This window comes from Pogona vitticeps, chromosome 5 (genome assembly GCF_051106095.1).
Source record: "Pogona vitticeps strain Pit_001003342236 chromosome 5, PviZW2.1, whole genome shotgun sequence".
In the NCBI taxonomy this organism is placed as follows: domain Eukaryota; kingdom Metazoa; phylum Chordata; class Lepidosauria; order Squamata; family Agamidae; genus Pogona; species Pogona vitticeps.
The window spans coordinates 17943625-17959322 of NC_135787.1; the positions used below are offsets into that span (position 1 = coordinate 17943625).

Here is a 15698-nt window from a genome sequence, read left to right on the forward strand (position 1 = left end):
TTCTTTTTAAAGAAATGTAATAAGATATCTTGTCTTTGAGGGGGAAGATGAAAAAGACATTCCTGTTTCTCACTGACAGTGGGAGACTCCAGCAACTTCCACCATCATGAAAATGGAGATGGTGAGTACGGAGTGTATCTTTTGCTGATGCAAAAGGGAACTGATGGCCAGCTGGCCACAGTTCAGGGTCCTTCTCGGCAGCCTTCCTGTCCATAATATGGAAACTTCATGTAATCACATGAAAGCTGGTGCATGAACGCACACATTATAAATTGTACTCAGAAGACCACCTTGTCTCATAAAGAGTCTGCTCAGAGTTGGAGGTCTTCAACAGTGTCCCTGTTGCATATCCCACTAATCCCAAGAAGGTAAATAGGTTAATACATGAGGCAGGGCCTTCTTTATAGCAGCAACAGGTATAGAGCTTCCTTCCAAGGTAAGTCTGATTTTCCCCTTCCTTGCTTAGCTTCGGAATTTCATCTGTTTTAATTCCGGTTTTATGTAAAAGAAAAAAAGAGAGAGAGAGAGAGAGATTTTTATCAGGGCAGAAAGAAGGAATTAACAAATACTTCTAATAAATAAAATTTAAAATTAGCAAAACTAGTCTAGATGATCCTCCAGGATTACTTGGCAGCTTTTTCCCAATTCCAGCCATTGACAAAAAGTGAAGACCTTGGAAGCTCCAGGAGCCCATAAGTCAGGGGCTAGCACCGGATATATTTACAATGAATTCCCCAATTTTATATCCTCTTTGAACATGTGCCAGACATTGTATTAGTTATGGGTGGCTGATTTAGACTGTACTTAGAAAAGTCTACTCTCAAACAACAGGAGGAAGTTTATATTTTGGTTTCTACTTAAAACTATGAATAGATATATTTTATAGCTGGGATGAGGATCAGACGCTTAGGGGCTTATAGTCCAAAACACTCCATAACTAGTCAAAATTATTTGTGCAGGTTTGAATATGTTTATTTATTTATTTTGTGTATTTATATATTGCCCAGTGTAGTGCAAGCCACTACTTTAGGTGCTTTACAGTAAAGAAGTAACCTTTTAACCCAACGTAAAACCAACAATAGAATAAACCAGAATAATATAAAAAAACCCAAATGATCATGGAATCAGGGAATGCTAGTATAAACTAATGCAAGAGAGGATGTCTTTAAACATTCTTTGGAAAAGTATAGTCTTCAATATATTTTTAAAGTAGGGAGGGAGGGGGCCTGATGCACCTCCAACAGGAGCCCATTCCACAAGGATGGGGCAGTGACTGAGAAGGCACAATTTCTAGTGGACGTCTTCTTTGTCTTTCTCATTGTGGCGACCTATAGGAGTTAAGACCTGAAGGATTGGGTGGTATGAATGATGTTCTAGGGGAAAGATTCTCTGACAAGTAACAGAGCCCCAAACTGTTAAGATTTTTGTGTGTGCTGACCGTGAGCCCATGCATAGTTCAGTACATATTTTGTGTGGCAGCTTGAAATCCAAGGCAAGGGCTTCCAAAAGGCCTCTAACTTAGTACAGATTTAGTATGGCATAAATTTGGGACATGAAATGAAAGAATTTGTAGTTAAAACGAAAGCTACCGCTGCCACCTATATGAATAGTAGGACACTCAAGAAAGTTTCATGACTCTTCCTGAAGGGAAAAAAACTTGAGCCTGGAATGTTGAGTCCTTTTTCTTTTCCTTTCCCCATAGGTTGCTCTGTCCTCCATCAGTTTGGAGGAACCACGTCGGCAGTCTTTAGGACCGAAGCCTCCAGAACTACTCCTCTTAAGCAGTTCTTTGAGAACATGTTCTCTTCCATTCGGATTGAATAGTAGCAGCACAGGGGAGAGTACAGATACATCTCAAGTAGAAGTTCAAGAAAGCCAAATAAACGGAAGTCTCGACTCCTTCATAAACCCTACCCTTCCACAAATAGTTATTGTTCCTACCTCAGAGAACACTCTCTCTGAAGGGCAAGCGGACCTTGGAAATGGACAGGAAGAAAACGCTGATTTATTCTTCTCTCAAGGAAAGAATCATCTGTTGGACATAGGAAGGCTTAGCTCCTCCACTGAACTTCTGGAAGCAATTGAAACACTTCTGTCATAATTATAGAAGAGAACAATTCTCTGGTCTCCTGTACTGCTTCTTTGCATTATTATACCAAAAATAAACTCAAGAGCCTTGTAGATTTAAAAAGAGCATTTTTACTATATTTTTATGCACTTGTTAGACCATTCCTGAATTTTATGCACTTTGCAGAAGAAAACTACAGTGATAGATGCTGAAGGCCCAAAGCATATGTAGCTTAGATAGCAAGCATTTGCCAGCCAAATAACCTTGCATTTCTTAGCAAATGCATTTGGGATAGATTTTCAATATTTTGATACCTTTTTGAGCACTGCCATAGCTGGAATACCCAGTAAGATTACAGCCAGCCATGGCTATAGATTCTGAGGTTAAGTCACAAAAGAAGTCTAGGGTAAAGTTGCTACTATGTATCTCACAATGCACCATCTCCAGTAATTTCTCTATCCTGATTTCAACCCTCAGCTGAAAGATGATGGGTCCTTGCAAGCAAGGCTGAGGATCACATGCTACAGTTGCTCAAAGACCTGGAACTTGTTGACTTTTCCTTCTGACTTGCCAAATGGTCTGTTGACCAATCATCCTGAAACTGTGATCAAAAGAATGAGAAATGAGAGTAACAAGTGGCCACTAGGAATGTCCTGCTGTCAGACAAGCATTCCAGTTCTTCTGAGATAATAAATTTGGAAAAAATTCCTGTATGCAATGAAAGTGGCAAAAGCTATGCTTAGGCAATATATAGTTTAGCACAACTTGTATGTCCAAATGTAAAAACATCAGTCTTCATTAAATCACTGGTGATCAAAGACCTCTTCCTATCCCAGTGGTAGCAGCTCAATTAAAAAATAACAGGAAGCAAGACTATTGTGCAAAACTACTACAGTACTAGTACTTCTCCTAGTAGCATTCTAACAGTGGCAGAGAAAAAAAGTTAGATTGTGGTTAACTATGTGTGGCATTTAGTACTGAAATCACTGTTGAATTCTCACAGTTGACTTTACTCACTAATGACAATAATAAAAAAAACCACTCAGCTACTTTGTTATTGTCTCTTTGGGGTTGATTGCAAGTTTTTCATGTTTCCATTGGAGTATTTTAAAAAATACTATCTATGTGTTTTGTTGTAAGGGAAGAAGCTGGGATGACAGTCTCCATATATGACATAGAACGTACCTGAGGAAGACACTCAAAATACAGAGACCTGTACTTAACTGTAGTTCTAAAACTTCTAAATTGGTAATGAGAATTAATTAAAATATATCATGGGACATATAGTTACTGTATATCATGGAACATCCATAGATTTAGAAGTCAGGTCTCCCAATAATTCGACAATTGTAGTGTGAATATTCATGGTGGTCCTGGCATACTCATCGACATATATTTGAAAAGCATATAACAGAGGCTGTACATCCATCACTTCTGTTGCTGTCATTTTCTGGGATTTCAATTCTTCCCCAGACACCCCCCTCAAAAAAAAAAGGCAAAAGGAAACAGAAACTCTAGCCTTTCTCCCTTGCCATCTGAGTGGTAAGTGCACCTTTCTGGATTGGTATAAGTGCAGCCATAATCATGCAGCCTCATGTGGGTAAATAACATACATGGTCATTGAATGCATTCTTCAAAAAATTGCCAAAAAGAAGAATCAGTCTGGCATTCAGGAGAAGGGGGTCAAGGACTGTTTAGGAGACCCACCTGCTGTAATATTAATGCCAATGCTACACACACAGATGTATTGAAAATTGGCACCTGTATCTTCCTTCTGCCTTTCATGACAGATACTTGGTATCATAGCAATGTTACCCTACGCCTGTCTGCTGAGAGTCCTAATCAGATAAACAGGGCTAATAACAGGTTGCATTTCAAGGAATCGTTGCACCAAGCATCAGTGAAAACATGTTCATGTTCCTAATACATATTGAGCTTTAATTTTTGAGATATCTATGTAAATTTTGCATTCTGTTCTAATACTGTTTTGACTGTGACTGTCTGCTTTTCTGTCAGACGTATAAGCCAGCTACAAAACCTAATTTAATTTCCTTTTTAAACGCTGATGAGGAAATCCTTCCTAAAGAGTGCCCTAGAGGTTCAAACTCATTGCATCATCCATCCCTTGTAAGTATGGATGAAACAGAGATTAATTAAAGGGAAATTGATCATGGATAAGCTTCAACAGCTGATCAGGATTTAATGTTTATGATCCACTAGACCAAAGTAATTCTGTGGCTTATTGCAACTCTCTGCACATTGACTGCACCATCACACCCATATAATTAAAAAATACCTTGTGCAAGTCACTTTAACATACATACTTAAACCCCTGTTGCCGAATACAGGCAGACACACCACAGTCAGACAAATCTGGAACAAGATCCCATCCCAAAACTTTGTTTTTAGATAATATCAGGATGTTGAAGGTAGTTCTTCCATCACTTTCAAGACACCATAGTAGATGCAAAAAGATTGGTGTATTTGTCTGGTTCCATTTTTGGGAGGTGGGATGACACAGACAGTGTCAGTATTGAGTTAGATATCATGGCGTCAGTGGTGACAGTTACAAATTCCACAAAGAAAGGCAAAATATAATTTTTAAAAAAGCAACTTGCTTTGCATTTTAATTGTTATCCTAATATGTGCTAAATAGAGATGGTTCGGACGTTCATGCTAGTTTGTTTTATTATTTAGGTATTTATTTAAGGACAGGGTAGGGAATACAAAAAGTAAGGGGGAAGAGGGAAGAGGGGAAAAAGGTTAGGGGGATAGAAGAACACAGAGTATACCATCATCCAATCAATTCATATTACAATAACAGATCAACTTTTTGCTTTTTCACAGTTTGATTACCCCCCTGCTTTCATCTTATCATTTAATTTTAGTTTAATTCTATGTTACTCCAACACTATCTGGTAACTGCAGCCATTTATACAATACATCCCATTGTTCAGTTTCCTTTTGAATTGAACAGTCTTTCAGCCCATCTGACAGAATATCCATTTTTGTCACTTCCCATATTTTCACAATAAGATTCTCTTGTTTCAGTATCTCTGCTTTCTTGAGATTTTTCACATAATGCTTTTTAATTTTGGAAGCTGCATAGGTCACTGGATAACTCTCTATCCCATCTATGTTACCTGGTGTCATACCTAAAGATGGTTCTAAAGTTCGTGCAGCTTCATTTAAGTTTTGTTTGGCATCTAATGTCCCCTCTTTCGTCACTTTCATCAGATCTTCTATTTTGCTAAGACCTTCATGTACTTGCTGAAACCGTGTTATTATTATTTTTTGCATAGTACTCTGCCATTCCTTTTCTATTTCTTGTACCACTGTTCCAAAACTTTGGGATTGAACAGACCAAGTCTCCATTTGTTGTCTTAAATTTTTGGAGGCCATCTCAGGCTTACCAATGAATGGGGTTTATATAAATAATACTATGCCCTTAACCACAATGATTGCCCCTTATATATCCTTCAACAATTTCCACAATTTTATCAACAATCTAGTCATAAACCTCCCCCCAATCTTTATCCAACTATCATAATATAAAAATCAACTTTTAACCCAGCAAATTCAAAATCAAATACAATCGTGGCACAATTATTTCTTCTTCTCCAGAATTTAGCAAGCATCTGTTATCAGTCTCACACGCAGTCTGGCAAACAAAACAACAATCACAGAGTCTCAAACTGTCCAATAGTTGTCCTTGAAGCCCATCTTATGATCTTTGCATTAACCCCTTGATGCTCCTCAGTCCAGCCGACCACATCAGCTCTTTCTTTCTTCTCCAGAAAACAACCAGATTCTGTTATTAAGAATTCACAGAGTCCAGGAAAAGGCAAAGAGAAATATGTCCCAGCCAAACTGCATTCACAAAATTCAAGTCTCTTAAATCCTGTCCGATGGCATTAGAACCGTCTGGGATTCTTTTCCAGAAACATAAGTTTTATTTTTCTGTCTCACTCTCTTGGCTTTGAAATCAGCCTGCTATATTAAGAGTTCACTTGGGAAGGAGAGTTAGTTTCGCTTTTGAGACAGACTGATAAGATAGGCTCGCCGCTGCTTTTCTTCTTTCAGTCAAATATTTTCATTCTTATTTTCAGCTTAATAGGGCTGTTTCATAAATCAAAGGCTTCAGCTTACTTAGTTGTTATATATTTTAAGTTTATATTGGTTGTTCTCCTCTCCTTGATAAAGGGTTATTCACGGCTCCGTGCCAAATATGGCACCCGCTCCGATCTGTGCTGGGTGATTTCTTCAGAGGGAAGAAGTCCGGGTTTGCATCCCTTTCTTCTCCTTCTGCTGCTCACCATCTGCTTCAGAGAGACTTCTCCTAGACTCTCCTTCGATCCCCATTTCAAAAAGAGGATCCCAGACTAGACGGTTCCAGTTTTTCCAGAGAGAGCTCTTCTCTGGAGTTACTGGCAGCACCGCAACAAAGCCCCGCCTCTCCATGCTAGTTTGTACATGCAGCACACCGGTGTTGCATGATCCATTTCCTTGCTTCCCTGGCCAGTGACCCACTCAGCTGTCAGAGCACCCTCCTGTCCTCCTCGTCTTTGGCTGTATGACCAATCCCTGTTCAGGAGCACGGGTTTGCTTGTCCTGCCTGCATATCTGAGTAGGCAGCCAAGGAAGCAGGGCAGGGAAGCCCCTGTTTTCTGGTAAAGTTGTAGTAATCTAACATAAATATCAAGTGCATTATGTATATAAAATTGCTGCTCCTTCCAACTTAACTCAATTGGATTTTTAAGCTGGCTAACCTGTTAATCAATTCCTGCTATTTTTTTGTCTTTCCAAATGAATGCAAGTCTTGTTGGAGAATGAGTCTGGAAAGATTCCTTAGTAAGAAGAAGAACTACCAGTTAGAAATAGCTCAGAAGTGTAGTCATATTTGTATGTTGCAACAAAATCAACAAAGATCCTTGTAGCACCTTAAGACTGGAAACATTTCATTTAGCAAAAGCTTTTGTAGACTGTTGCCCATGTCTTCAAATACCATGGACTGCAATCCACAAAAGTTTATAACCAGAAAAATGTGTTGATTTTAGCCATCTGCTGTCAAATCTATTCTGACTTATGGTGACCATTTTCAAGGTTTTTCAGGTAAAGAGTACTCAGAAGTGGTTTACCATTCCCGTCTTCTGGGGGTACCCTGGGTCTGTGTAGCTTGTCCAAGGCCACACAGGCTAGCTTTACTCCCAGGAGGCACAGTGGGAAATCAAACTCCCAACTTCTGGCTCTGCAACCAGATACCTAAACCACTGAAATATCCAGCCAGATATCTTTAAAATGACACAAGATCTGTTATCAGTGAGAATTGGAATAGGTTTGAAGTGTTTCACCATCCATTACACTGCAGGTGACTAATGATGGATGTGGTAGTACCTAATATAATTACGCAAACCCACAGAATAATAGAATCATAGAAAAGTGAAGTTGGAAAGGGCCTACAAGGCCATCAAGTCCAACCCCCTGCTCAGTATAGGAATACAATCAAAGCATATCTGCCAGGTTATTATCTAAGTTTTTCTTGAATGCCTCTAGTATTGGAGCACTCACCAACTCCTGAGGTAATTGGTTCCACTGTTGTACTGCTCTAACAGTTAGTTTTTCCTGATATTCAACTGAAATCTGGCTTCCTTTAACTTGAGCCCATTGTTGCATGTCCTGCACTCTGGGATGATCGAGAACAGATCCTGCCCCTCCTCTATATGACAGCTTTTTAAATATTTGAAAAGTGCTATCATGTCACCCCTCAGTCTTCTTTTCTCAAGACTAAACATGCCCAATTCTTTCAGCCTTTCCTCATAAGGCTTGATTTCCAGCCCTCTGATCATCCTTGTCGCCCTCCTCTGAACTTGTTCCAATTTGTTAGCATCCTTCTTGAAGTATGTTGTCCAGAATTGGACGCAATACTCAAGCCTAACCAATGCTGAATAGAGGGGGACTAGCACCTCGTGGAATTTGAAAACAATACTTCTATTAATGCAGCCCAAAATACCATTTGCCTTTTTGTAGCCACATCGCACTGTTGGCTCATATTTAGCTTGTGATCTATGACAATTCCAAGATCCTTCTCGCCCGTTGATTTGCTGAGCCGGGTACCCCCCATCTTGTAACTGTGCAATTGGTTTCTTTTTCCGAGGTGCAGTACTTTACACTTATCCTTGCTGAATTTCATTCTGTTGCTTTCTGGCCAGTGTTCCATCCTATCAAGGTCATTTTGAATTTTGTTTCTGTCTTCTAAGGAATTAGCTATTCCACCGAATTTGGTATCATCTGCAAATTTGACAAGCATTCCCTGCACTTCCTCATCCAAGTCATTAATAAAAATATTGAAGAGCATTGGACCCAGGACTGAGCCTTGGGGTACCCCACTTGTTCCCTCCTCCCGGTTAGAGAAGGACCCATTAATCATCACTCCATGAGTATGATTCTGTAGCCAGTTGTGTATCCACCTGACACTTGATCTACAGTATCCAGCCCGCACCTAGTTCGCTTGCTAATTGGGATATCATGGGACACTTTGTCAAAAGCTTTTTAAAGCTATCCAAAGATACATTTTTAAAGCTAGCCAAAGATTTAAAAACAAGCCACAAAATTGTTCTTAAATTTTCAGGGCCACATGTTCTTATAAGATGTACCAAAAGTGCAGCAGTGCAGAGGATGGATGGGGAACGGAGAGAGAAAAACAAAGCAAAAAAGCAGCCTTGATCATAGTCTTTGTGCCCTCATTCTGTTCCAGTTGTAGTGAAGAAAGGAGGAACAGCAGCTATTCAAATGTGGCGCTCTCCAGTGGCATATTAGTGATCTTGGACTGTAGCAGACAGTAGACTCTCTGTTAGCTGGCAGCAATAAAGTGAGGAAGGTTTTCATCCTTCAATGCTGTAAATGGAAAGTCCACCTGTGAATTTCAGCCTTTCTCTGTCTTGTATGAAGTTCATAGCTCCTTATTGGACTGAGATCAAACACTCATTAGGCAAACTCTCTGTGAACATGCCAAGCTAGTTTAAGGTGTTGCACCTTGAGAAAAACTGTTACTACACACCTCATAATAATTACTGCTCATATCCAAGTTTGCACAGATGCATTCGCCTTGCTTTCTCAGCATGTTAGGACTGATAAAGTTAATTAGCCTCAACATGCAATATAGCTGGAAGAAACTTCCTCACTTCCATCTCTGGCCTGATGTCCAAATGAATGCAAGTCCACACACTGCATTTTGTGCAAACCTGAATACATTTTGCTAATGGCAAAACAAACCAGAGGGACCTGATAAGCCTAACAGTAGGTGGTCACCAACATGTATTGTTCTATCATCATTATATTTTACATAGTGAATCTTCCTTCTACATCCTATACAAATCTCAGGGGAAGCAAGTCTGTGTGTGGCCTTCTAAACGCCAAGCTGCAACTCCTATGAGAGCTCACTGCATAGCCAGCAGGGAGGGACTATTAGGGTTATACTCCTAAACATGTGTAAGGCCACACATTCTCCTTGCCTACATTAGTTGGCGAGTGTTATGGCAGCTGTGAGCAAAAGCCAAAACAATAAGAACTAAGCGCAGAGGAAGTGCACACTTGGTGTCTGACCCATTGTATCTTTCCTCACATGACTTTGCCTACATGCAGTCTCCCCTAATTTTTCTGCCAGCAGGCTCATGTGCTGTCAAGAGACCCATTGTAGAGGGAAAGGATTTGGCTAAGGGAGGGAAACCAAGGAAAAGCCCTCATACCTGCCACACTTTATGCTGCAGATGTCAGATGTACATACTCTCTCAATCCCTGCTTTCTATTTTTTTTTTTTTTTGTATCATACAGGTTTCAATCACGAATTCTGCTAAATGCTTTTAGCTTGGCCCCAAATAGTGCACCCTTTGGGGAAGGTACTAGGAAGTTATCCCATACCCGAGACGTTAAGGGCATGGCTTGTCCTGAGATTTTTAATAGGCTGAAATGTAGAAGGGGGCCTTATCTGAAAACTCTAGAGATTTAGTGTAATTATAGCATGGCAGATGGAAATAACGTGACCAAAGAAAGCACATTTACGTTTCCACACTCTATGAAATGCACTGCTCATATGTTGGCATTGAGAGTTCCTGGTGCTTAAAATAGTTTAATTTTTTTTTCTGTTTAAAAGCAGAAGCCTGAAATGTCTTAGCCGCTAGGTGTCGTCAGTGAGATCGTTTTCAAAGGAACTCTAGTCTAGAGTTGAGAGTAGCAAGCTCTCTACTACTGTTCAATAATTGGTTTTCTTTCATTTCCTAAAAATAGGCAGAAACATTTTGTAACATTTTTCTCAGAGAAGCAAACAAATATCTTAAGCTGTGCATATTCTAAAGCTCGCCCCCCCTTCTCACTGGAGTAGAGAGAAAATAAATCTGGAGTGTTACTGACATGATTATAGCCATTCACTTGCTTGAGCAACTGCATGTATGAATAAGCCAGGGATTTTCACCACCTCTAAACCCACCTCTTCACCAGCATATACAGTATGAGGATACCATGTGCTTCAACAGGGGCAGCTCCTCGGCTCCCAGTCAAAAAGCATACTGCAGCTATTTTTCCTTAAGATCTTTTGTGTTCCGGGGAAAAAAAGATGCTAGAAATAATGGAAAAACGTGGCAGGGTTAAAAGTGGAAAACAACAACATCTATAATCCAAAACAGTAACTTAGCTCTATGTAATGTAGTTGGAAAATGTCATTTGAAATCCAAAATCAATCCTCCCCTCACAACACCAAATCTTTCTCAATGTATTCAGCCTCTTTGTCACAAAACAAGAAGCACAGCTGTGTGGCCCATGTGCGCAGTCCACAATCAGAGTTGGACTACTGTCTTTGGCAGCCAAAAACGAATCATATGTTTAAACAAAAGGCATGTAGAATTTACCGAACAGCTGGTGGTTCTTTGTAAAGATGAGGAAAGACAATTGATTTTGGATTCACTGATGTGAAGATAGATACACCAAACTTGGAGCTAATTTTTCAAATCAACAGTCTCCCTAGTTTAACTTTAGTCCATCTACAGAATCTGTAGACAACTTTAACAACTAATCAGCATTGTTTTGGGGGGCTTTTCTCTCTCTTCCCTTCTCCCCATGTGCTATGATATCTAACCAAGAAAGAGTCCTCCTGGACTCGGAAGCTTGTCTTCTTGGGACATTAACGGTACAATAAAGTTATGGTCCAGCTCTGGTTTTAATGTTTACTCTGAGGACACAGGCCCTTTCATTCTTCTGCTCATTCTGGCAACCTCATGGGCCTTCTCGGAAAAATTCTCTCTATAGGCAAAGTGCTTAAGCAAAGTGAGACTCCTTCATTTCCAGGCACTATTGGATGAAGCAGATTACATGGACCCATTCTGGCCCAGTTTCAGCCCTAATTTATTTTTGGCGCAGAAACTATCTTGGCTACCATGACCTATGTTGGTAAAGAAACAGAGGGCTTGTCGTCCTTTAAATTCTCTTTGCCCAGCAACTGTTGATACAAAGAAATGTTGTACTTGGAGTTTTCATTTGTTTAAGTGTGAGAGAGTGAGTGAGTGACATTTGTACCCCATCTTTCCTGTAAGGAGTTCAAGGATCTCCTCCTCTCCTCCTCACAAGAACTCTGAGAGAGAGAGAGAGAGAGATGTCTGATGAGGTTTGTGGCTTAGCAGAGACTTCATCCCGAAGACTCCTGGCCCCTGTCTAACTTTCTAACCACTACATCAGCTGGCTGTGCTGGAACTGGAACTGTTGTGGGATGGGATGAGAACTCTGAGAAACAACAGAAGTGGAGCTGACATCTTCACATATCCTAGAATCATGAAAGGTATTTTCTAATAGAAGGTAATTCAGAAGTCCAGTTGCCGAGGCCTGTGGCTCTGACGCAATCCTATTGGTGGGGAATTAGTTTGATTGGATTAAGTACATATTTTTCTTAATGTCTACTTTGAATTATTGTCAGTACTAGAAAGTAAAGTTCGTGGGTTTTTTTTCCTCCTCAACCCTTCACTTGTGCAACAATGTTTGTAGGGGCTTCTTTATCTCTCCCTGCCTTTGACTTCTCTATGAAGCTACCAGGTTGAGAACATCCAAGCTGAAGTGTCCTTGGTGTTTCTCCATGACCTCTGAATCATGTGAATGAAATGGTAGTGAATGGTGTTGAGTCAGTGTCTGGCTGCTATAATGGGCTGGACGATAAACTCAAGTTGATGGAAGAACAGAGGGTGGTGTGAACACAGATTATAGCAATTAATGTTTCACTGGTTTGGGAGGGGCGATGAGCTCCCCTGAAAGAGCTGGCATGCAGTTTCGGAGTACCCTTCAACCAAGCTTTTGCAGCCAGAGGTCCTTCACCTGACTTGCCAGTTGCAAAGAAGTGGACAACAAGAATGAGGCCAAGCTAGACAGGGTTTTCAAAGCAAAACTATCACACCCAATATTGCTGCTACTGCTGTTTGTTGCGGCCAATCCACTTAACATGTGAAGACATGATAGGCAATCTGGTAGCTTACTGCCATTCTAGAATTCTGGTGCCTATGCTTCTTTATTTGAAGAACTGGGATGTGATATTCAATCAACAGCTTCTTTGGCTGTAACTTTAAAGCTACATCTCCAATGTGTGGCTCATCAGTTGTATTTTTCCTATCTTACATCTAAAAAACAAACAAACAACAGTTCACAAAATCCATCTGTCATGAACTTTTGGGAATCTTTGTACTCTGCACTAATAAGACACTAGTGAAATCCTGATTAAATCCTGATCCATGAAAGCTAATACATTGTATGATCTCTTTAGTGGTCTATAAAGGTATCAACTACTACTGTATTTGTACAGTATAAAAATGCAACCATAACTAACTGTTTCTACTTTTATTGTTCCCTAGAGTCATGCAGGCAGTTTCATAAGGATAACTGCATATTGCTTCACTTCCAGCAGGATGGGGATAAAGCATAGGCTGGCCCTCAAGTCTGATTTACAAACACAAGCAAAAGAGACAGTAAATATAGTATAGTTCATTAGACATGAGTTGGTAAATAAAATACCACATTTTTGAATGTGCTCCTGAGCCCTGGCCTTTTTAACATGGTGAGGGACAGGTATGCATACTTCTGCTGCTTTTATAAAGAAAAGCAACAAAATAATGTAATTACTTGCTGTGTATCACTGGGACCAAGTAAGCATTACTTATTATTGGGTTTGAATGAACGGTGTGTGTTATCAATGCTAGAAGGTGGATGGGGAGTCACACAAACCAAGCTGGTTCCAGGCCTTTGATTTCTTTCCCGTTTCCAGTCTTTCATCTCCACCACATGATTTATCTCTTGGAAAAAAATAATAACATTGGTTCACTGATATTACCCTTTGGCAAGATGAGAACCATGATTTCTATATTTGAAATGTTAAGCATGGGAGTGTCATCTTTGTTTGTTTATATCTAGGGACTCAAATCACTAAGGACTCTTTTCACCCTGAATTAAAATTCTGGGTGTGGATGTGAGCAACAGAGGCACCAGGGCTTCTTTAACTTGGCACTCATCCTGTCAAGCCTTTGAAAAGCTTTGGGATTTGATTGTCTCAAGTTCCTTAGGATGCAGGGGGTCTGGGAGTGGCAGAGGCTCAGGCCGTGTATACAAAAGAGACAGGCTCAAAGAGTGCCATCGATAGAATGCAACTAGATGTTTTCATTGAGTCACAAGAGCATTAGGCCAACTCAACCTGACCTCAGGTGGCAAAGGCAGTCACAGTTTACGAGTAGCAAGTTTCATCCTGGGTTAAGAGATTCTTAACAGAATTTTAACACTCATTCCTGAATTAGTTAGTTAGGCATCCTTCAGTCTCGAAAGACTATGGTAACGTGCTCTGTATGGAGGACTTGGAACAGCGTCTAGTGTGGCTGAGGAGGCCAATTCGAGAGTGACAATCCCTTCCACACTGAAGACAAATCCAATCTGTCCCCTGTCCAGCTCCCTGGTTTTGCTGCTTTTGTGACTTCCTCTTTGCCTCGGCCTGCTGGGCAAGGGTCTCTTCAAATTGGGAGAGGCCGTGATGCAGTGCCTGCCTCCAGGCTGAATGCTCAGATATCAGGGTTTCCCATCTGTTGAGGTCTATTCCTAAGGCCTTCAGATCTCACTTGCAGACGTCCTTGTATCGCAGCTGTGGTCTCCCTCTGGGGCGATTTCCCTGCACTAATTCTCCATACAGGATGTTACATACAGCACTGATGTTACCTGTCTGTCATGGGTTTGGAGGGAAAGTTCCATCCTATGGGGAGTGGAAGGCGGGACATCAGGAGGAGGGGCTGTACTGTATAAATATGTGAAGTGTGTGTGGAGAGTTTATGAGATGCTGAGAGACACTGGGTTGTGACGAAGCAGCAGCTGGGAAGAAGAAGCTGTTGTGGGAGTCTGTGTGTCAGACAGGGTACTTCTGTGTGTCAGAGTACCAACCTGATAGGTTCAGGTGTCTGTTGGTTAGCCAGAACTGATAGGTTCAGGGTCTGTGCTTCAAGTTAAGGGTTCTGGGTGAACCAAACTGTATGCTTGTATGAGTGAGAATAAGCCACGTTACTTTATCCTATCCACCTGATTGTTTATTTTTCCCTGTGTGTATTTAAAATAAACCTTATTCTTTTTATTGTTTAAAAATCCATCCCTGGTCTGTGTGACTTCTTAAAGGGAATGGTTGGTGGCAGCTTAGTGTAACTGTGTGACATATCTCAGTAGGTCTGGGTTTGTCACATTGATTGGTGTCCAGCGTGTGGGATACGACTGGTCCAGTTGTCCAGTGGTCCAGCAAAGCCTTGGCAAGTGTGCCCAGAGCAAGGGGGGTCTAGTCAGGGACAGTTTGAGGCGCGTAGGTAATCTTCTAGGTGTACCTCACGGGGAGGTGCGCTAGTAGAAGAACGTGCCAACTGGGGAGACTTAGATTAAGGTGCTCTGAGGCAGCCTAGTTTTGGCGGGAAAAAGCTGAGGCAAAACTGCGTAGTAACAGTGAACTAGCTTGCCAGCTGAGAGGCCCAGCAGAGGGGGGTAGGCTCTGATTCGATACTGTTGCAAGTTAGTGCTGAAGAACAGCAGCAATCTCTATAGGAAAGCTGGTTCTGAGGCAAGCAGGAAAAAAGTGGTCGTTTTATTTTGAGGCTTGACTTTTTAAAGCAGCCTGTTCTGAGGGGGGATTATGCCCTTGACTCGAAGCCAGATGGCCGAAATGAGTGAAGTGAAAGACCCCCAGATTGACCAAGGTTCTGAGGATGAATTTGGCTCAGTGCAAGGTGACAGCACAGGAGAGCAGAACCCAGAACTCAGAAAGATACTCCTAGCCCAACAGCATGAACTGAGGGTGAGGGAAATGGAGGAAAGGGAAAGAGAGAAACAGCGGCAATTTGAAATAGAGAGGATGGAGAAGGAAGAAAGATTAGAGAGACAGAGAATTGAATTGGAATTGCAGAGAGAGAAAATGGCGTTTGAATTAAGAAAACTGGAAATGATGAACCAGAACAATAATAACAATAGGGATTCTGAGGGAGGCCAACTGTCTAAGGCTGACCTGAAGAAATTCCCTGTGTACCACAAGGGAGATTGTCCTGAGGTGTTCTTTTCCTTAGTGGAAAGAGCGTTTGTGGACTTCTCAGTG

General features: G+C 41.0%; 1 protein-coding gene across 4 annotated transcripts in view; it reads left to right on the plus strand.

Moving 5' to 3' along the window:
- Positions 1-3113, plus strand: part of LOC110081715 (melanopsin) — a 65006-nt gene extending 61893 nt beyond the window's left edge. For 3 of the 4 annotated variants that reach the window (XM_073001939.2, XM_073001941.2, XM_073001940.2), the window contains one exon: positions 1703-3113. In XM_073001939.2, the coding sequence (XP_072858040.2) occupies positions 1703-2101 (399 nt within the window). In that variant the 3' untranslated portion in view covers positions 2102-3113. Of the gene's footprint in view, positions 1-40; positions 122-1702 lie in introns of all 4 variants that reach the window. The other variant, XM_078394567.1, reaches the window with a different exon arrangement.
- The last annotated feature ends 12585 nt before the right edge of the window (positions 3114-15698 follow it).